The sequence below is a fragment of the Sciurus vulgaris genome (genome assembly GCF_902686455.1).
Source record: "Sciurus vulgaris genome assembly, chromosome: 10".
NCBI classification, from domain to species: Eukaryota; Metazoa; Chordata; class Mammalia; order Rodentia; family Sciuridae; genus Sciurus; species Sciurus vulgaris.
In genome coordinates, this window is record NC_136470.1 from 74490178 (window position 1) to 74512538 (window position 22361).

At 43.6% G+C, this 22361-nt stretch overlaps 1 protein-coding gene across 25 annotated transcripts in view; it reads left to right on the plus strand.

Moving 5' to 3' along the window:
* KALRN (kalirin RhoGEF kinase) overlaps nt 1–22361 on the plus strand; it is a 647130-nt gene that overhangs the window by 512791 nt on the left and 111978 nt on the right. Inside the window, exon 1 of one of the 25 annotated variants that reach the window (XM_079156103.1) lies at nt 10861–11286. The exons of 18 other annotated variants lie outside the window; for them this stretch is intronic. In XM_079156103.1, coding sequence (XP_079012229.1) covers nt 11202–11286 — 85 coding nt within the window. In that variant the 5' untranslated portion in view covers nt 10861–11201. Of the gene's footprint in view, nt 1–10860; nt 11287–22361 lie in introns of those variants that run through there. 6 more of the 25 variants (XM_079156102.1, XM_079156092.1, XM_079156097.1 and 3 more) reach the window with 6 other exon arrangements.

Below are 22361 nucleotides of genomic sequence, written 5' to 3' on the forward strand. Positions count from 1 at the left end.
TGCCTTGGTGTCCTCCCTGGGCACAGGGCTTAGGAGCAAGTACCTTCCATTGAGAGACACTGCATACTTGTTACCTTTTTCTGGTTATCTCAATAGTCATTCATGTTGTTTGTTCTAAAACAGCATTTTTATTCTTTTATCCATGTCTTCCTGTATTACCTCTTGGACCCCATCCCACTTCTAAAACTGCATGTGTTTTTTTTTTTTTTTTCTCTTCACATCAGGTAAAAAACACCTTTTAAAATTTAAATTAGCCTAAATTTATCCTGTATTTAATGCATCCAAAATATAGCGTAAATATGTTCATTTTATTAGTTCGGACCACATGAAATTTCCATTTTTCAAAATGGTTGACTATTAGTAATTTCAAATGCTTCAGTCTAATATGTTAACAATCAGCCTGTCTTTTCCTTCAAAGGGTATTCATAAATCTTTATGGAAACACAGGAGGGTCTGGTCCTCAAGTAGTCAGGCCCAGAAGAAGACAGGATGAGAAGTGAGAAACCACTTGTTTTGAGTGAAAAGTCACTTCTTCTTCTTGGACTTAGTTTCCATATGTATGCACAGAGAAGCTGGTAAAATGACCATCTCATGGAGTGACTTGGAGGGTTAGGTTGACAGTGTTAAGTAAAGGTGCTTTTTAAACTGTAAAGTTGGTCTTACTGGCATGCACACAACCTGATATCCTTAGAATTAAAAAAAGAAATCTGATGTAAGGCTTCACCATGGTTTGTAGTAGGTCACGAAAGAGAAAATGGGAAGTATTAGAGTAACTAAGAGTCTTGAGGTAGAGGACCCGAGTCTGGGTCCTGGCTCCACCATTGACTACCTAGCCGATAACCTCGGGCAAGATACTTAAAATCTATAAAATGGATTATAGATTCATTAACTGCTAGAGGCAGTTAATGCTGGTTTTGCTGCCGCCCTTGGTCCCAGTTTACCTGTATTTGAGTCTAGGGTGTTTTCAGCCTGCATCCTCTCCAGGGCTGAACAAGGGCTCAAGGTTTTGTTTCTGGTTTCATACATAAGTTTTTCAGAGAATCCAATATAGTCTCCAGTCTGCACCTCCTCTTTCTTCAGTTTCTATTCCTGGTCTGCCCTGGACTCTTTCCCCAGTCCACCAACAGCAGGTCCATCTGGCCCTATGATTTCCCAAGAATGAATGACCTGTTTCCCTCTTCTAGTAATTTTTTGTCTTCTATCCAGAGCTCTGAGATCATATCTGATAGATTTGAGTTAAAAATCTAGTTTCCCTTGCTTGCCCTTCTGACACTGAATGACCTTCTCTGTTGATTAATTCTGGTCATTGAAGGTAACAACCAGGTTGTGCCCTCTTGGTGATGGTTGACCTGTGTGATGGAGGGCTTTGCTGAGATTGAGTGTCAAGGTGTGTGTGATAGTGTCACTCTTCAATTCAAAGAAAAGTAGAAGTTTTGTGAAAACTGCCTTTCTTATTTCCATTTTTAACTGACTTGCTTCCACTTGCTTGTTTATGTTAGGATGGGCCAGAAATGGCTTCATAATTATTGATCAAGAGAATGGAAACCCTCCCAGGATGTAGTTTCAGGAGGAGGGAGACTTAAATGCCATCCAATTCTCTCTCTCTCTCTCTCTCTCTCTCTCTCTCTCTCTCTCTCACTTTCCCTTCTCTTCCTCCCACTCCTCCTCCTCCTCCTCTTCTTCCTTCTTCTTCTCTTTCTCTTCTCTCTCTCCCCCCCTTTCTTTCCTCCTTTCCATCCTCCTCACCTCCTCTCTCTCTCTCTTTCTTTCTAAGGACAGTTAGGAAGTGTGCTCCAGGCCTACCTTGCTATGTGTTTGAGCTGAGACATCCTGCCTGTGGCTCCCATTCATCTAACATTACTTAGGACATCAAAGAGTTTGGAATCAAGGTCTCGGGGAGGAACATATCAGCCCAAGCCACATCCTCCTCTTTACACACCTCATCTGTCTGCCTCCCAGCAGAACTGAGCAGCAGGAGGCCCCAGCCTGTGGAGAGAAAGAGCTGGTTTCTCTGATTCCCTTGCAGAGATCCTGTGGTTTTCCTCTTTGTAGTTGTCTTGCTGTGGACTTAGTTTATGCCTCAGTTTATGCCCAATGTCAATTTCAGGAGCTGTATGTCCCTGCCTGCTGGTGCCCACTGTAAATCTGGGAAATCTGTGTGATGATGATGATGTCCCTTATCATCCAGGGGGATGGAAGAGAGTTTTGAATAGAATCCTTGTAAGCTGAGCATGGTGGCTCACGCCTGTAATCCTGTCTCCAGAGGCCAAGACAGGAGGACCACGAGTTTAAAGCCATCCTCAGCAATTTAGCAAGGCCCTGAGCAACTTAGCAAGACCCTGTCTCTAAATAAATTATAAAAAGGGCTTAGGATGTGGCTCAATGTTTAAACGCCCCTGGGTTCAGTCCCTGGTACCAAAAAAAAAGGATCCTTGTTCCTTGGCACCTCACCAGCCACTAAATGGAGCTGAGAGCTGCAGTGAGTGCATTTGGATTTGGTCTCACAGCAGAAACTTCCTCTGATGGTGCTTTCCCAGAGAGAGCTAGAGACCGTCAGTATAGAGGAGGACAACTCAGACGGCAGAGTGTTCCCCAAAGAGAAGGTGCCAATTTCCCCTTGCGTGGAGCTGGGAAGCTGAAACCACCTTCCCCGCTGAGGAACATAGGGACTCAGGAATGACAAGAACTGAACCTGGCTTGGGAGAGGAAGAAGGTGTGGCTGCAGTTTGGGCGGTGGTGGATATGCCCACTCTCTCCGCTCAGGGAAGTTCAGGGGTGGGAGTGCCTCAGACCTCGAGGAGCAGCCCTTGCTTGCCCTGGCTTGAGGAGCTCTCAGCAGTGAGATTCTGATGCTGCTGAACAGGACAGGGCAGTCAGGACCCTGCTTACCGCCTTCCCGTGTCACCTTGAGAACAACTCCCCGCTGAGGTCTGTGTAGTCTTGAAACTGCAGCCTTAACCCAGCCATGCAAACATGCATGAGAAGTCTTTCCATTTGCAACTACTGACATTTATAAGACCAGCCCTTTGCCCTCTAGGCAGTCACTGGGCAGCGTGCCCCTCCCTTTGACTTGCTGTCGAGGCAGGATTACATTGCCTAGTTTGCCCATCTTGGTCCACTAGCCACAGCAAGAAACTCTGATTCTGATATTGTATCCCCATGCCTGCCTTTGTACACAGGTGGGCAAGGAGGTTATTACATTGCCTGCCCCCAGAGCAGGGAGAAGGGCCCAGGCTGAAGAACCTCAGCTCGCCTTCCAGTGTGTCTGGTCTCAACCTTGTACAGATAAAAGTCCTTCCTATGTGGAGTGATTCAAAAGGCATGTCCTAGAACCTGTTCTCAGTCTACCTCCCATATGTTAGATTCCTGATTCTACTCTAACAGACTGTTGTGAACCTGGTCACTTCAAACAATGCAGATGTATTATCCTGCAGTTCAGTGGGTTACAACCCTGATACAAGTTTTAACAGGCTACACTCCAGGTGATGGAAGGGCTGTCCTTTTCCATAGACTCTAGGGCAGAAACCATTTCCTGCCTTTTCCAGCTTCTAGAGACTCCCAGCCTTCCTTGGCTTGCTCCTTGCTCCTTCTTCAAAGCCAGCAGTGTTGCATGTCTCTGATCCTTCTTCAATAGTCACATCTCCCTCAGACCTCAGCAGGTAAGTTCTCTGCTTTTAAGGGTGCCTATGATCGCACTGTGTCCATGCAGATAATCCTGAACATCCTCCCATCTTAAGGTCACTTGAGTCACACCTGCAAAGTCCTTTATGCACAAGGTGTTGTATTGACAGGTCCTGGGTATTAGGATGTAGGCACCCCTTGGGAGCTCTTATTCTACCTACCTCATCCTAGCATCCTCCTGACCAGCCTGCCTGACCCCTGCAGAGTTCTTATGTGAAGAACCAGGCTCAGTGTGTTCATTCCCTAAGATCCGGCGAAGAAACTGGCCCAAGCCTTAGCAGGAGGGCCAACAGGGAGTAATATCTTGATGCTAGGAGTTCTGACTGAGGACATCTTTAAAATCTCATTTCCTGGAAAATTTTTGAGGACAGATGAGCTAAACAACTTTCATTTGTTTGGAAGTTTGAAAATTCAGAAATGGGAGGATAGGTAGTGTCTTCCACTGGAAATCTTCAATTAACTGAACAGAGTTACATCAAGGCAAAATCCACTCCATTTAATGCATCAGAACCTCTTTATCGGACCCCATGAATCCACATGCTGCTTCAGTTGCTCTTCTCCTGTGGGAGGGCAGGTGGCACTGACAGTTGGAATTGAAATGCCATCCCCTGTAGTGGACACTGGGCAACTGCAAGCCCACCTAAATTGAAACTCAGTCAAAGTGATAGACTGGCACTTCTTCCTGCTCTCCTTTGGGAACACTTTGACCTACTTAGAGGTAAGCATTTTTGGAAGTGGATAGAACCTGGATTGGGTTGTTTTTAGCAACTCTAGCTGTAGCCATATTTCACTTTGATAAATCGCTCTCTCCTCCTGAGCTCAGGCCAGCAGTGCTGCTCAGCCCGAATCTCTAGAACCTGTCTTCACTGCCAGCAACTCTATCTCCCTGTCTCTCAGAAGAACATGAATGAACATTGGCCATTCTAGGGATACACCAGGTCCCCTGTATAATCCCACAGTCTTCATCAGTATTGCCTGGACCACCCCCCTACCCTGGGCCTAGTTCAGGATAGAAGACAATCAGCAATCCTTCCTTCCTGAACAAGAGAGGCTGTTTGATGGGATGTGCTGGGGCTTAACTCTCTTGAAGATAAGTGACACAGCTAGAAAGAGGTAGGCAGGGGTCAAGTGGGCAGGTGCAGCAGACACATTTCTAGGGCAGTGGTTGAAATCATGTCAGATGACCTAAATGATGTTTAGCCATTGAATTCCAGGAGCTATCACCAGATGGATGGTGGTACCCAGGAGGCCAGCAATGGTACGGTGGTTACTAAGCAGAGGCAGTTAGAGATTACTATGCATAATGCTGGCCATCAGGCTTTTTCTATAGACATTACTATATCACCTGGGGATAGTTACCCACCTGGACTTGCCACAATTTTGAAGAAAACATTTCAAGTTCAAATTAAATGTAGTATCAACACACACATTGCACCTCCTCTCTCTAATCTCAAGTGCTTCTGTCACTAATGACTATTGTCTCAGTTCCTCTTTCCACATAAAGAAGAAACCTTTACCTTATGTCCAGAACTTGTCTGTCTCAAGTTTCTTTTAACTGCCAAAGAAAATCAAGCCAACTGCTTCTCCTAGAATTCACCCTGTCATTTTTTGTCTTTACTCAGGGAACTCGTTATCCAATTTATATTTCCCATATAAATTCCCCTATAGAGGTAAGTTCAGTGACTTCCAGGTAGTAGATGTTCAAACACCAACTACTTGTTGAGTAAATGATTAATACTTAGCTAAAATTGCATGATTTTAAGCCATAGCCACAAATGGAGACCAGGACTGGGTTATTTGGGAAAATATTACCATCCTGATATCAGTAATCAGGCAGATCAGAGGTCTAAAATCCCCACAAGGAACATGCACTTAGCTACTGAACAGCCTAACACGGGCAGAATACCTGTACCGTGGCATGAACCTATAGTTCTAGCTACTTGGGAGACTGAGGTAGGAGAATCACTTGATCCCAGGGGCTTGAAAGGCCAATTGTGAGAACTGAAGAAAGACATGTGTTCTTCCTAAACTCTACCAACTTAGCTGAGACTCTTCCTGAAGAGTGGGGGACCTTGAGTCCTGAGACTAGCGGTTCTCAGATCTGACTCCACATTGAAACTCCCTGAACAGTTTTTTTTTTTTTTTTTTTTTAACTGTAGATATGAATCTGAATCAAAATCTGGGGTGGGTGCTAGGGGAGAGGGTCCCTGCAGGTGGAAGAGGTAGCTGAGTGAGAAATTGGAGAGGGATGAGGCAGGCATATTCACCAGGAACTACCCTCACAGCCTCCACTGAGCCTGTGAACATCTCTGAGGCTGTTCTGTAAAAGGTCTGTAGTGTACTTGGCACAGAAGGAAGGTTCTCATGTGAATCCTAGGCCTGAGTTGGGGCAAAGTTGCTATTCCTTATGTGTCTGACCTGGACTCTCACAAAAAAAAAAAATGTGGAAAGTGCCGTGATCTAGAAAACTTCTGTCTGGTAGAGCTGAAGATAATAAGCCTGAAGGGAAAAAAAAGTTGGGCATATGTCTGTTGATGGAAGGCGCAAATGCCTGAGTTCACAGTCCAGTGTCACTGAAGCTTGTGGCTAACCTAGGATGGAGGGGTAGGGGGACAGGCAGTCACACTAGTGCCCAATGCCAGGCCCGGTATTAAGAAATCCTTGACCCAGTACATCTGCAGGCTAAGACCAGGGATTCTGGGGTTCCTTGTTGGGGGAAATAGAAATGAGACAGAAATTGAACTTGTAGGCAGGTAGAAAGTCCAATTCACATAAATGAACTTAGGCTACAGCCATCACTGGAGACAAACTGTGCCAAAAATAAGACTGTTTCCAAATAGCCACCTGTTTTGGAAATTAAGACCAATCTAAAGATATTGCTACAGCTCAGTGGTTTTCAGACTGAATTTTGGGAGTTGGTTGCTGACTATTTGAAAATCCCGAAATTGGGAGGTATTCTACTGGCTTACACAAAAAGTCATGTACTTCCTCCCCCCCACCCCCCACCCCGCCAACGTAAGTCCAGGGAAGATAAACTTTTAGGGAAAAGTACATCTAATTATTGAGGCTATATCACTAGAAGTCTCTCTCATTTCTCTCACTCATCAGGTCTGCACTGGTTTCCTTCCCAGGCAGCTTCTCCAGTATGGCTTGGGTATGGCATGATAGCCTCCTACTCTAGGCTAACATTTTACCAACTTTGATATCTTTTGGGAAGAGATTTCTGCTTTCCCAGTAGCTCTTGCTAAGGTTTATGCTTTTATGAACTTGGGTCATGTGCGAAGTCTCATCCAATCCCTGTGATTGGTGCTCATACTTTGGAGTGTGGGGTAGGCAGGGAAAGATGTCAACCACACCCAAAAACATGGTCTGGGAATGAAGGAAGGATGTTTCTTCAAAGATCAAGGTGTTGTTACAAAAAAGAAGAGCACCTGGATGGCAAATGAGGGAAAATGCACTACATGAGTGGTTCTCTAAGTGTGGCCCCTGTACCAACAATGTCAGCATCCTCCTTGAGAACTTGTGGCAATGCAGATTCTCAGGTCTCACCCCAGACCTACTAAATCAGACACTCTGGATTTGAAGCCCAGTAATCTGTGTTTCATGCACTTTCCAAGTGATTCTTATGCATACTCAAAAGTACAAGCCTTATATAGAACAACTTCTGGAGATGTCCACAGGCCCATGTCACACTAGTGGTTCTCAAACTGTAGTGCATATTACAAACACCTGGGAAAACTTAAACTCACTGATGCCCAGCTGTACCCAAAGTCAATCTGAATCTCAGGGAGACTAAGGCACTAATGGTTCTCAAATATCATTCCACCCTGGAATATCTGGAGCCTAAACAAATACTAATGATTAGAATTTTTTAAAGCTCTCTGACAATTCTCATGAGTGCCAATATTTAGAAACCATTACCCTTCACCATCCCTTCTGTGTTAGTCAGCTTTTTATCATCCTGACCAAAATACCTGATAGAGACAACTTGGAGGAGGAAAGGTTTATCAGAGATTTCATTCCACAGTTGTTGGCTCCATTGCTTTGGGCATGAGGTAAGGCAGAACAACATGGTGGAAAGTCATGACAGAGAAAAACTTCTCAGCTCATGGCAGCTAGTGGGGAGAAAGAGAGAGACAGAGAGGGGAAGAGTGGGTTCAAGGACAAGATATAGTCCCCAAGGGCACACCCCTGCTGACCTACTTTCTCCAACCATGCCCCTCCTAATCCACAGTTTCTACCATCTCCCAGTAGTCCAGTCAGTTATCTATCTAAATTATCTTGAAGACATTGAAATGTTTAGATACAGACTGGAGGAGCTGGGCACCTATTTTCTTGAATCCCTCAACTTAAAATTTGTGTACATATCTGACATTTAGTCACTTTTCTTTCATATTCTTGGTAAGTCTGTCCTAGGGGCTAACTTCAAAGAGAGTAGAATGGGTATTGTTCACTAATGCAGAGCCAGTGCCTAGAACAGAACCCCTCACAGAGGAGGTACTCAATAAGTATTTGCTGAATTAATGGAAAGGTCTACAACCAGTTTCTCAGTGGTGCTTAGGAGTTCCTTCTGAGGTGCAGACATTGGCTACTCTCATTCTGGAATGCCTGCAAAGATGGCAGTGGGACCCACTGGTTATTGGTCTATGCTCAGCATGAATCTCCAGCATAGACAAAATGTGTTGATCATATCAACTTAAGAGGGGAGAAGTTCCTAATGCTTTTATGTTATGTTGAGAGTAGGATAGATTCCTGGGTATAAGGACCTGGGTTATTCCATGTCTGATGGATCCATTTTGCATATATAGAACCACCCTAGAGTGTACTGGCACTCTGATTTCTGAAGTGAAAACTGGATCTTCTTCAAACGTCCCATTCAAGCCCGTGTTCCATAAGATAATATCATCAGCCTCTGTCAAAGGACTGTGACAGAAAAGTGATCTAGTATCATCTGAACACAAAAGTTCAAAGGAAGACTTTAAAAAAGAACTGGTTACTTATTAAGCAATTTTATTTATTTATTTATTTATGTACTTATTTATTATAAAAAATAATAGAACTTAGGACTGCCTGTGAACTAAAGCAAGCATTCTACCACTGATCTACACCCCCGACCCCAGCCCAGCAATTTGCTTCATTTGGTTTGGTTTGATACTGGGGATTGAACCTACGGGCACTCAACCTCTGAGCCATATCCCTAGTCATTTTTGTTTTTTATTTTGAGACAGGGTCTTGATAAGTTACTTAGGGCCTCACTAAGTTGCTGAGGTTGGCTTTGAACTTGTGATCCTCCTGCCTCAGCTTCCCAAGTTGCTAGGATTATAAGTTTGTACCACCATGCCTGGCTCAGCCAGCAATTTTGAAGCATGTTAAATTCCTATCAGAATATTCTACATTGAAATATCACATGGTATTGCATAAATATGTATAATTTTTATGTGTCAACTTAAAAAAATTAATTAAAAAACAAAAATAAAGAATGCTCAAAGGGTCCAAAGTTGAGGGATGGATGAGATATTGACTCTGGGACCGTGGTACCCATGCTGTGGATCACAAGCAAATAAATTAACTTTTAAAAGGGCTGAGGTAACAGGAAGCTTTTTTTTCTGGGCTTCCAAATCTGTGTATCTGTTGTCTTTGGTGATGGAAAAGAGAACGAAAATAATAGTGCTGGTTGCCAGGGGTCAGAAGTGGAACACAGGGCAACTCTGTGAGGATTAAGCGTCCTTCAGTAATTCAAACTGGCAAGAGGAGACTGACCAACAGCCAGGATGGTTCGGGAATCAGGAATTTTGGGTGTAGGCTGCCTGAGCCATTGGAACTTTCATTTTGCTGTTTTTTGCATGTGTTAGAAAGAGCACCAGAGGCACATTTCCAGCCTGATAATAAGATGATTTTGTAACTCTCTCTGGGACAAGCCATCAAAGCGGTGACAGGAGGAAAAGTAGAGGTTACGATTTTGACTCTAGATTCTGCTGGGCTATGGGGTAAAGCTTTCTGGAGTTTCTCTTTAGAGTTAAACCATTAAACCCTCATCATAGTTCATTCATTCACTTTCCTTAAATGTGAAGAGCACCCTACTTTATAAGGGTTTGTTGTTGTTAGGATAAATGAGCTAATGCGAGGAGAATACTGTGGAAATTGCTTGACTTATAACATTCATGCTTAATGAATATTAGCTATTATCATTCCCTATCATGCCACTATCATTTACCAAGCATCTACTGTGTCCTAACCATATGACAGATGCCTTGACACATAAACAGGTCCAAATCTAAGCATGGTTCACACTGGGAAAGGAAACCCCAAATCCTGGCAACTTCTAAAAGTTTTGTCCCTTGCCAATCTTTCATCCAGATGGGAATTAGTTAGTTGGGTGATCAAACTCATGATTTTTATTCCTCTCATAAGTTCCCTTTTTTTCTGATGAATAAGTCCACTTTATGACTGTTATGTGCTTCCTGTAGGCTCATTTCCCTAAAGCTGGACACAAAGAAATGGGAGAGAGACTGTGAGTGATAACACAATGCAAAGGTCCAGGTTGGCTTCAAGGGACTTGAAGAAAGTAAGCTGTGCCTCTCCTTGAGACACACACACACACAAAGATTTAAAGAGGAAAAGCAAAGAGATATAGATCTACAGATTAGTACAACAGACATGTTGTGGGGAGATGGTAAATGGAAGTAAACATTTTACCATAAGTAAAATGTTTGGAGATTCTCTATAAGCATTCATTTACCTGGAACTATTAAATGTCACCTGTGTAAGAGTACTGCCATGGATATCTTTTAAAATTCTATCAGCAATGCTGTAACGTAAGGATTTTTTTTTTCTATTTTTTTAAATGAGGAAAATAAAGATCACAAAAGTAAAGTGACTGGAAGAAGGTCAAACAGCTAGTTGGTAGCAAACCTGAATTCTGAACTTCGGTTTTATGATGCCAAACCCAGAATGCTTTTGCACAACATCATTCTGGCCTGGAAGCCAATAAAGAAATGAGGAACTGTTATCATTGTTGAAAGCATTTTTTAAAAAAAGAAAGAAAAAGGTTTGGTGAAGATGTTTTTAAAACATTGAAGATGAGGGGAAGGAAAGAACTAATCTGTTAGGGAGAAAAGGCATCAAGCCAGCGCTCATTGTGGTAGCTTTTGAGGGGAGGAAACTGCACATAAGCACTGTTTTGTGCCCGGGGCTCTATGGAACCGTGCTCCCTATGCTTACGGGTGCTCACAGCCACACGCAGCGTTGCATAAGGCTCAGTAACCACTGCTGGCCGGGTCTCCAGCAAACAGCTGGACCTTGGAGCTCCGCCCCCCTTAGGCCCTCCTCCCCGTCGGGTCCCGCCGGGCCCCGCCCCTCCTCCCCAAGGTGGCTCCGACTCCCATTAAGTCTGAGCTGTGGCCGCGGTGCGGGAGAGGACAGCAGGGCGGGAGCGCGCGGCGCTGAAGTTTCTCTCCGGCTGCGCTCTCACCCCTGGCTGGCACCCGTGCCATGCGGGATATCTGGGACCACGCGACAGCATGAAGGGCGGCGACCGGGCTTATACCAGAGGTCCCTCTTTGGGGTGGCTCTTTGCTAAGTGCTGCTGTTGCTTCCCTTGCGGAGGTGAGTGGCTGTTGCCATGGGTGCCTCATTTTAACCTGGGTGGTGAGGCTGAGAGGCCGGGAGGGAGAGAGGGAGGGAGGAAGCGGGAACCATAGGGGAGGCTGCTGGGGTCGGGGGATGCGGGGGTGGAGGACATAGGGCGGCAAAGAAAGAGGGTTTGCTGTGAACCGCGTTCATTTCAGTTTCCCAGGCAGAACGCGCGCGCTCTCTTGGTGAGATTTTGACTTGGATTCGGAGCTGCAGTTTGGGGACGCAGTTACTTCCCAGGAACTTTGGATGTCAGGGTGCCAGCCTGCTGCGGAGGGTGGTGCGGATGCGGAGGGTGCGTAGAGGGACTCAGAGCCGGAGTGTCTCAAGTGGCAGAGGGGCACTTTTCTGTTCATTTACATATGGATCTCAGCTTCAAGGCTAACATGACTCCTGGCTATAGGAATGTGTTTGACACTTGTGTCTACACCAGGAACTATTTTTGCCAAGTGACAATTTTCTTATGGGACTGGAGCTTGGTTTTCTCTGCCTGGGCTTTCACAGGCCAGCGTGAATTTGTAGCTCTGGGCCAGAGGTTGGCTCATTAATTAACTGAGAACTCTCTTTGTACCCAATTAGGACTGTGTTTAATTATTCTGCTAATTTTAATGTCGCTGAGGAGACTTGCAGGAAGCAACCAATTTCCCCAAAGCAGCCTGCAAATCAGGCAAAGCAGGAGGGTGAGAACATCTCGGAGGAGGCATTATACATTGTGTAGCTTCTCCTGAAAAAAAAAAAAAAAAAAAAAGCTGGACCTTCCTGGAGAGAGGGAACAGTTGTCTCCAACACTGTTCATGTCACTTTAACACTTCAACTGGGAGAGTGGACAAAAAAGAGTGTTTTGGTGCAATTAGAAGTGAGAACATAGGCTCTTACTTGACATTTGCCCCTTTAAAAAGTCGCCTATCGGGCCTCTCCCCTCCACTGTCCCAGCCTAGATTCCCATCCTCATCCGGGTAACATCCAGATGGAACTTCTGGTCGAGTTACTGGTAAATAATCATTCAAGTGACCCTTCCCCGTTCTCTGTGTCACACACACAATATATAGCCTTGACAACTTCTCCAGATTTAGGGTTACGAAAACTAATTAAATCTCTAGGACCTTTCCCCGGGTCATTAAGGTTCATAATCCCAGCATTAGAGTCTTTCCATCTCTGCATTAATTACAACAGCCTGGAACTGTGTGGTACCCAGTTCTAAACGTCTGAATTTAGATGGAGAAGCGACCCGAGGGGGCAGGGACTAGCAAAGCCTAACCTTGGAAACCAAGGCTGGGAATCGAAGGATGGGTGCGTAAAAGGGGAGGAAGCAGGAAATGGCCAAAGGGAATCTGAGTGGGTGGGTTTGCTCAGAAGGCTGCGCTGCTTTAGTAGCAAAGGCTTTCCAGTAGAATTTCTTGGGAGCGTGTTTCCTGTCTGGGCGGAACGTGGAGACCAGGGCGGCGCTTATCTGAAGCCCCTGCAGCTGTCCTTGGGTCCAGATGTGGCAGCTCCGGCTTCCCCACAGGGTAATCCTCCCCAGTCTGTCTCCTCAAGCTTTGTGACTTGCCTTGGCCAACCGCTGTGAGGCCAGCAGAAGAGGGCTGGGGGTGGGGGGTAGGGACCTGCCCCGACCAGGAACACAGCTGCAGTCTCTGGCTAGCTGAGTGGGTGTGCAAGCACAGGTTATGGGAGCCAGAGGTGCAGGAGGCCATTGACCCTCCACTGAAGATGAGAGGAGGCAAAATGTCCTCCTGAGAAAGCAGCTTAAAGCAGCTTAAAAGGGGAAAAGAAGGGTAGCAAGGTGGGTCCATCTGTGCCAACTCTGACTTTACTCTCTATTCTTTACTCCATCTAAAATGTGTGTGAAGATGGGCAAAGCGATGGTGCATGCCCATTATCCCAGCTCTCTGGAGGCTGAGGCAGGAGGATCTCAAGTTAGAGGCCAGCCTGAGCAACTTAGCAAGAACCTGCCTCTAACAGCAGGGCGTGGTGGGGCCATGCAGAAACTGGGGATATAGCTCAATGGTAAAGCATCCCTGGATTCAACCCCCGATACCGAAAACTCAGGCATGTTGTAGGGGCCCTGCAGGAAGAGAGTATCTGAAGTGTTGGCACTCCCTGTGGCTCCCTCAGAGTAGGTTTGGCGGAAAAGAGAGACAACAGTCTCCATCCAGCTGGAGGGCATGGGCTGAGAAGTAGACTGAGAAGATAAGGCCTATATTGAGTGCCAACACATTGTCCAGAACCCCAGAACTCTGTGGGAAAAGACTGGCCCAACCCCAAGGTGGAGAAGGACTCAGGGAGAGTCAGGCTGGCTGGAGTGAAGGGTGTTCACAGCAGGGAACCATCTACCTCCATTTTCAGCTAAACCAGTTTCTCTGGTCTTACAGACATACTGCAATTGAAAGGCAGCCTCCCTTACTCCCTATTTCAAATACAAGCAGCTGGTCATTTGGTCTCTTACCCTGCTCCTGAGAGCAGGCTGTCCCCTACAACTTCAGTAACTAAACACTGGAGCCAGTGGGTCAGAGCCCCCTGTTGTGGTTCCCCAGTTCAGGGCCTTTGCCTGGCTCCAGTCATTCGGGATGTAGAGGAGACCGCCTTATAAAATCTGAGGAGGACACAACTGAAAGGAGACAAGAAGAAGTGGAATGTTCTGGTTCTTTTTGACTAGAAGCTAAGTGAGCCATACTGGGATTTCTCTGGAGAATTTAAGTGGTTGTAATTGTTGTCACTGGAGTGAGTCAAGGATTTAGTAACAGTACCTGTGTGGCCTTTAAATCATATTTGAGGAAAATATTAATGAATGTAGTTGAACTTGTCTTTTGACTTGGAAAAGCAAAAAGTGACTATCTTGTGTTTTTTTTCTTTCATTTTTTTGGTTCTATTGGGAATGGGTATGATAAAGGGGATTGAGGAAAGATGATCTTTCTTTCCTACCTTGAATAAATGGTATTGAAGAAGAGAAAAACTGAAAAACAGGGGTAGAGAGGAAATAGAGATAAGAAGAAAGAAGGCAAATACATTTACAGCTGCCTTTTTGAAAAGTGAAAACAACCAAAGTAAGGTAACAGCATCCCTGTGTCTGAAAAGTAATAAATCATTACTGTCACCCTCTATGGGGAATTGAGGATTGCTTTGGCCAGTAAGACTGTCCTCTGAGCCTGAAGTGGGTCAGTTCTGGAGATTTCTTTAGTTATCTTAAAGTAGAAAAAAAAAAAAAAAGTTTGTTTTAAGGTGACAAAAAATTTCAAATCACTTGGAAGTTTCTAAGTTATGTGTCCTGCAGGAATTTGTGACTTCTAGATCCTGGAGCCTAGAGGTTTTCCTGATCTTTATAGTTCAAAGCCAGTTTTAGAGCCTTGGGTTTTCTAGTCCACCTGTAATTAATTCTGGATATGTGGACCAGAGTCCCTTCTTGAAAGCCTCTGGTGATCACCATCCTCCTCTGCCCCTCCACCACGTGCATGGATTTGTTTATACTTCTTTACTGCTGTATTGATGTCTCTGCATCCCAAGCCATGTGCCATCATGTTTTTTCCATTTGCACTGAGACAGTTCAGCAGTCTGAGCATCTCAGAGGTGAGGGCAGGTGGGTGGGGAGGTGCTGGGATCACATGTCCATGGTTCTTTCATGGCACAGTTATGGTCCTGCTTGACTCTGACATCAGAGGGGATGGATAAGGTCACAGCGGCTCATGGGGCATTTAAAGTCATCCTCATCCATAATTTTCTTTTTCTTTTTTTTTTTTTTTTTTCTCCCTTGTCCCAGAATCCCTAATCAGGAACCTTATGACTTGATGTGGAATGTCTTGTCCTTGGCCTAAGTTAACATGGTTCATTCTATAAACTGAATTTAATGTGTGAAATTGTGACAGCGGGTTTCTTCAGAAAGGTGTTGGTAACTTTGATTGAGGTACCCTTGTGATACTCTCTATTGTGATACTCTCTATTGCTTTACTTTAAAGGACAAAATCCTTGGGACCAGGATGCCTATCCTTTTATTTCTTCATCTTCTGAGAAGTGCTTTTATCATGATGAGAATTCCGTTGACCATTTCATATGTATTTGTTTTCCCAATATATCTCTCAGTTTTTCTTTTTCTCCTAGGGATATACCCTAATCTTGGAAGAGGTACCACATATATATACTGTCCCCTACCCAGATCTTGACTCTCTTAACTAGTAAGTAGTAACAGGAAATCAGTTCCTACCTGAGTAATAGTACCAACTGCCAGGCATCATGCAGCCTCGTAGAAATGGGAGTATTTGGTTTGGGCGGGGTGTGGTAGAGAATTGAAGCCAAATATCCCTCCTTTCGTATAACTGTGTATCCAAAAATCACTACTAATCCTGTGGGCATGTTTTCATGGCCTGTGGGTCCTACTTGGTGACAAAAAGATAAAAATTAGGACTCTGTATCTACTTTTCTTTTTATGAAAAAATAAAAAGTAAAAAAGCAAGTGAACATTGGGAGTTTATTTATACTTGAGCCCATCCATATCACAGTGCTGTGGCATGCCCAACTCTAGTGTTTTTTGAATTCCATTTTGTGATGTTCTTTTTGGTGAGAATCTCAATACTGTTCTCTTCTGCCCTGAATATATGCCCATCTTTTAAATATACTGCTTCTTTTTCAGTGAGTGAGTGGCTACAGGCTCTGCCCTCTCCTTTAGACCAAACCCCAGGCTGGCCATTCCTACAGGGACACCCTAGAAAAGACGTGGGTCTGAAACCTGGGGTTTGGGGTGGATTCTCAAGTCAAAAGTACTGATTGGGAAGTAAGAATTGGAAGGGCCCTCAGCCATTTCGTCACTTTATCTTTTTTTCTAAAGGAGGAAACTGAGATCCAGCTGTTGGTAGCAGCATAAGAACCAAAACCCTTTTCCTGGGCTCCTTCCTCAACCCCATTATTCTCGGGCTCATTGGCATTTCTTAAGAGAGGCAGTCTGACCACACTGAGAAGAGCAGATATGGTCCCCAAGCTGAGGTTCGGGTGTTGACTGTGGAATGTTTGTTGTTCTTGAGGTGACTATAGAGCCTGCCTGGCCATTGGAATTGGACCTGACTGGTCTGCCTTAAGGGACTCTTCTGTGCCAAGATCATGGAGACAGAGTGGGCAGCAGTATAGCCAGTGCCCAGGGTTCTTAGCAAATACCTATTCATGTTTTCCCCTTTGGTTCAGTTTAATTGAAAAGGTCCCTTTTCTCCTTTCTTTCTTGTCCCTATAATTTTTGTTTTGTTTTTTGAGACAGCATCTGGCTCCTGAGCTCAAGTCATGCTCCTGCCTCAGCCTCCCACCTCCGCCTGCCTCCCAAGTAGCTAGGACCACAGGCATAGACCACCTTGCCTGGCTTGTCCCTGTTCTTGATATGTGCCCTTTCAGGTGGAAATGAATCAATGAAATGCATTCCTATCATTCCATCTTGGATTGTCCCTGGTTTTTATGTAACACACAATGTTTTAATTCATTTGACAAATATTTATGTGCTGACTGCATGCCAGCCCTGCATGAGGTACCTGGGGAGAGGATGGAATCATGGGGCTGCTGTGAGGATGGGTTAAGATGATGTCTTTTAAGGGCTTAGCCTAGCACCAGGCATGTCAAGTACTTTTTGAAAGTGCTGTTATTAATGATGACAGTAATACTAGACATAGACTCTATCCTGAAGAGTCTCCCAACTAAGTATGGTCCTCTAGGTGGTAATGCTGTAAATATAAGTTCCTAAATTATTTAATGGTCTTGGCTCAAACCATTGTCAACTCTGCCTCAGTGTAGTGAGTTGTCACTGTAGGGGAAAAAAGCTTGTCATCTCCACACCCCCCCCCTTTTAAATTAAACCAATAAAAAAAAGCACATAACACTGGTAATATTATAGTCACTGCATCACATTAAAGGAGACTCAACAGAAGACTGGCAAGAGGCCTAAGCATCCCCAAGTTGTCCTCTTGAGGAAGAACACAAGGTACAAGAACTGGAGAATAGATACACCATTTTTTGTTCGTTTGTTTTCGTGCTGGGGATCAAAAGCATTCTTGTTTCTCCCCTCCCTCCATTAGTAACTTCAGTCTACCACCGAGCTGCACCTTAAACCAGCTGCACCATTTGGGGTTCAGATCCTGAGAACCTACACTATATCAAAAGCCTGCCACTTTCTTGCCTGCCCCTTGACTTTGGCTAGCAATCAACTTAGATTAGCCACATTTGCTGCACATTCTTCACGTGTGAGGCCTTGCTGGTCCTTCTCAGCCTGTTTTGCTGACAAAAGCTACAACCCATCCCCCCATCGGTTATTATTCCAGCCCTGAGGTTCTAGACATTTCGCTAAGGTTTGGCCAGTGTCTTCTGTATGGATCATACACAAGAGGGACATGGGTGTCTTGGCTCCCTGGCTGGTCTATGCAGTGACTAATGGAGCACCTCTGTTCATTTCTTGAGGTTGGCACAAACCTCCTGCACTAGACTTCCTGGAAGGAGAGCAGCCCTGGTTACACCCGTGAGGCAGCTAGGAAGTTGCCAGGTGACTTTTTGCCAGGTAAAAGAGCAAAGATCAGAGTTCTGAACAGGTTTTTCCACATTCTTCTTGCCCTCGTGGTGACCACAGTGAGGGAACTGTCAAATTGAAAGGAAGGGAAGCTCCTTCTGCACTAGGCTGAAATAGCGCCTTGTCAGGCACTGCTGTTGCTGGTGATCTGCTCTCCCCTGGGACTGGATGGTGTTGGCGCGCACTTCTCTCACACCACTTGGTGTGGAGTAGGCTCTCAGGATGTTCTCAGTTTCTCCCCTCCCTCCATTAGAACTTTCACAGTGCTCCTGTGGATAAAGAGAAGCTGCCTTTCCCCATCCGAAAGAGAACCAAGCCTCCATGGTGAAAACTCTTTGAGTCTGCCAGCAATTTTGCATCCCAGTCTCAGCTAGTTGGTGTGTCTTCTTTCCTGTCTCTCCACTGACAGAATGCTGTAGAGCAGAAGTTCTGAAAGTGTGGTCACCCAGGACCATGGTGCATACGCACCCTCTAGGCCCCAAGACCAGAAACTGGAGTGGGTATCCAGCAACCTGTGATTTGGCAAACCTGCAGGTGGCAGTGACTCATGCTCAGGTGTGAGAACCACAGATTTAGTGCTGCTGTCTTGGAAGGAAAAGAGATTTCCTCTGAGTTTTGTTTTGTTTTCCTTTAATAATGCTCAGGACTTTCTCATTTTGGTTTGCTCTTTTCTCTGTCTCTCTCTGTCTCTCTCTGTCTCTCTGTCTCTCTGTCTCTCTCTCTCTCTCTCTCTCTCTCTGTCTCTCTCTCTCTCTGTCTCTCTCTCTCTCTGTCTCTCTCTCTCTCTCTCTCTCTCTCTCTCTCTCTCTCTGTCTCTCTCTGTCTCTCTCTCTCTCTCTCCATTCTTTGCCTTTCTTCCCCTCCCTTCCCCCAACTGCAGCAAGAAAAAGCATGTAACGGAAGGCCACTTGTTCCCTGGGGAATTCTTGTTTTGAGCAGTGTGGAGGCCTTGGCCATTCACTTTCACCAGCTGGGGGCAGGGTGGGAGTAGGAACCATCTATGGTCTATCTGTGGAGGTTCCTTCCCTGAGCTCCCTGGTCAAGGGTCTAGCAGAGGGGGTCTTTGCATCTTCTCACTAAAGAGTACATTGCTTTTATTTCCTTTTCTCACTCTTCTTAATGCAAACTGTGCTCACCACAGGAAAAAAACCAAAAGTTAGGCAAACAAAAAGACCACAATTAACATAATCCTAACTACCTAGAGGCAACCACTGCTTAACCTTTTTATGTAATGGATTCATCTTTTATCTACTACTTTGGAACTTGGTTTCACTTAATCTCCTGAACATCTTGTCGATGTATTTCCAGGATATTTTTGATGACTATCAAGCATTTCATTGCAGACAATGAAATGTAGCAACTGTCAGTGCAAGTTTAATGTAGTGGTTAAAAGTTTGATGGGAAAAAAAAAAAGAAAAAAAAAAAAAGTTTGATGGGAATGTATGAGGAAGAGTCCTGGGTTAGGAGCAGATCCTTCCAGGATCAGAGTAGTAGACAGACTGATTCTTGTCGTGGGGTTTGAGTGTCTCCACTCCCCCTCCCCTCCTTTCCTCTATGCTGGGTGGGATTTACTGAGTGTACCTCTGCTTCTAGAGATCTGTCAATGCTACAGGGTTTACCCCTCCCCTCTTCTTCTTGGTCATATGGTGCTTCTAATTGTGCAGCTGATCTCACTGAGCAGGTTCTGGGATTTTTCTTTGGGACATAACTCGGGAAATATATCATTAAATTATTGTAACTGGGAAAGAAATCCTTGACTAATTTTTTTCTGTCTTAAAAAAATCATACATAAATGGGAAAACTTTTAAATAGAGAAATGAATATAAAATTTCATCACCTAGAGATAATACATATTAATATTTTGAACAGATCCTCTTGGTTTTTTTTCCATGCCTTTTTTTTTTTCAGAAATAGTAGGTAATATTGCTACAGACTTTCTTCATTTAATGTAGTGAAAAACTTCTACATTATGTTTTTCCATTTTTTATTTGTTCTAATTAGTTATACATGACAGTAGAATGTACTTTGATACATTATATACATAGATAAAGTATAATTTCTCATTCTTCTGGTTGTACCTGATATGATCCCATGGATCATAGTCATATGTATACATAGGGTAATAATGTCTGATTAATTCTAATATCCTTCCTACCTCCTTACCCCATCCCCTCCCTTCACTGTCCTCTACCTAATCTAAAGTAACTCTGTTTTTCCCTAGCCACTCACCCCCTTTATTGTGAACTAGCAACTACATATCAGAGAAAATATTCGGCCTTTAATTTTGGGGGATTGGCTTTTTTTGCTTAGCATTTTATTCTCCAGCTCTATCCATTTACTGGCAAATGCGCTAATTTTGTTCTTCTTTAAGGCTGAGTAATATTCCATCACATATATACCACATTTTTCTTTATCCATTCATCTGTTGAAGGACACTGAGGTTGGTTCCATACATTATTTTAATGGATGTATTCAATGGTATAATGGAGCCAGCTCACCTCAAGGAGGGATTATTAAATACTCAATACTTTGAGAGCAGATTATTAAACCACTGGTAGCTTAAGATTGTCCATGATAGAGGTGTTCATACCATGAAAGTCACCAAATAGCTCTGCTTCCTGATTGTCATGTCCTGAGCTGCTATCTTGCACCATACCCTTCCACCATGATATTCTGTATCACCTCTGGCCCAGAGCAATGGTGTTGGTCATTCATGAGATGAGACCTCTGAAAGCTAAGTGGAAAGAAGTGTATTCAAATGCAGACATTAAATTTACTCAGAATTCCACTAATTTATTATTTTGCAATAACAACTGATCAACATCAATACTAATTTACAAAGAATCTTAATTACACAGAAGGCTGCTTCAGCTAAAACAGAAGAAAAACCAATTAGAACAATTATCATCAGCAGCATCATTGTTATCATAACAGTGACATCTTTTTAACTCTTCGTAGATTGCAAAATACTTTCATCTCCAGCACCTCTCTTCCCTTTCATAATCACCTTGGCAATAGGTAGAACATGTATCATTTATTCCCCCTACAGTTTGAAGAGCTGAAAAATAGTGAAAATTGATGTAACAAATAAGATGTTTCTGTGGTCTCTATGTTGGGTGTGACACTTTAAGAGATGAATAAAAAGGAAGGTCCCATTATGGAAGGAAAAAAAGTTAACAAAATGTGATACTTGCTGAACCACCAGCATTTTAAGGTGATTATCCATAGGTTTCTAATGTTTAGTTAAGAAATAGCTCAAATAACATTAAAATACATGGAGGAAATTTTTTAAAGAAAAAGAGGAAGAAAGTCACCAAATAATGCAAGTCAAGGCTCTCTGATCCAGAGAAATAGATTATTAGCTTACTTTTAGACACATATTATGTGTAAAATGCAATTTGTTCTTATTTAGTCTATCTCTTTATTTGAGGTTGTTTCCAATTTTTGCTATTACATACAGTATTGTAATGGTCACTTGTATGGTTGGCTTGGCACATACACAATTTCTTCCTTAGGTTAAATTCCTAGAAATGTAACTCCTGAACAGAGAACATTTAGAATTTGAAGACTCATTTGTCGCCAGTCACCCCCAGTTTCACACTCTCTGGAAAGAAGGGTGCACTGTTTTTGTTATAGGAGGATTTATGAGAAACATCCTCTGGGATAGGAATGTCATGTCTCTCCAACCGTTTGCTTCTGTTTACATTTTCTGAATTAATTTAATTCTTTTTATATGAATAAATACTCTGGCTGAGAATGTAAAAAACTGTGTACTGATATACAGAGTATAAAAATATCTATAAATTTGTTTTATGGTTCTGGATTTTGAGGCAATATATCACGATTATTCAGGGCTTAGAGTCAGAAGCCAGAATGAATGTGAATTCCAGCTCTGCTACTTATCTGTATGACCTCATGTAAATTACAAAACTCTGCCTTGGTTTCCTCATCTGGAAAATAGAGATGATCATGCAGTCTATTCATGGGGTTTTTGCAAGACTTAGATTCTGAGTTGATATATGTAAATCACATGGTGCTAGGAAAGTGTTGGATTATTGTTATTCATGAGTACCTAGAAGTCTCTGTGGCTGTGCCAAATGTCACATTCAAATGTTTTCATTTGATTTTTTTTTTTTTTTTTTTTTTTTTTTTTTTTTTTTTTTTTTTTTTTTGAGGTACTGGGGATTGAACCCAGAGCCCTTTACATGCTGGGCAAGTGCTCTACCACAGAGCTACATCACAGCACTTTTCATTTTTTAATTTCAAAATAGAGTTTGCAAAGTTGCCCAGGCTGGCCTTGAACTTACCATCCTCCTGCTTCAGCTTCCCTGGTAGCTGGCATTACAGATGAGCACCACCATACCCAGCTTCATTTGTCCCTTAATCATAGAGGAAATTAAGCTAAGCCCTTTGGTGTTATTCCCAAATATTTGAGTACTGTATGGCAAGGAGAAAATTAAAGAAGTTTCTATGCCCCCAAAGATCTTACAGTTCAAATTTGGAGCTGTGCCATAGTGTGAAA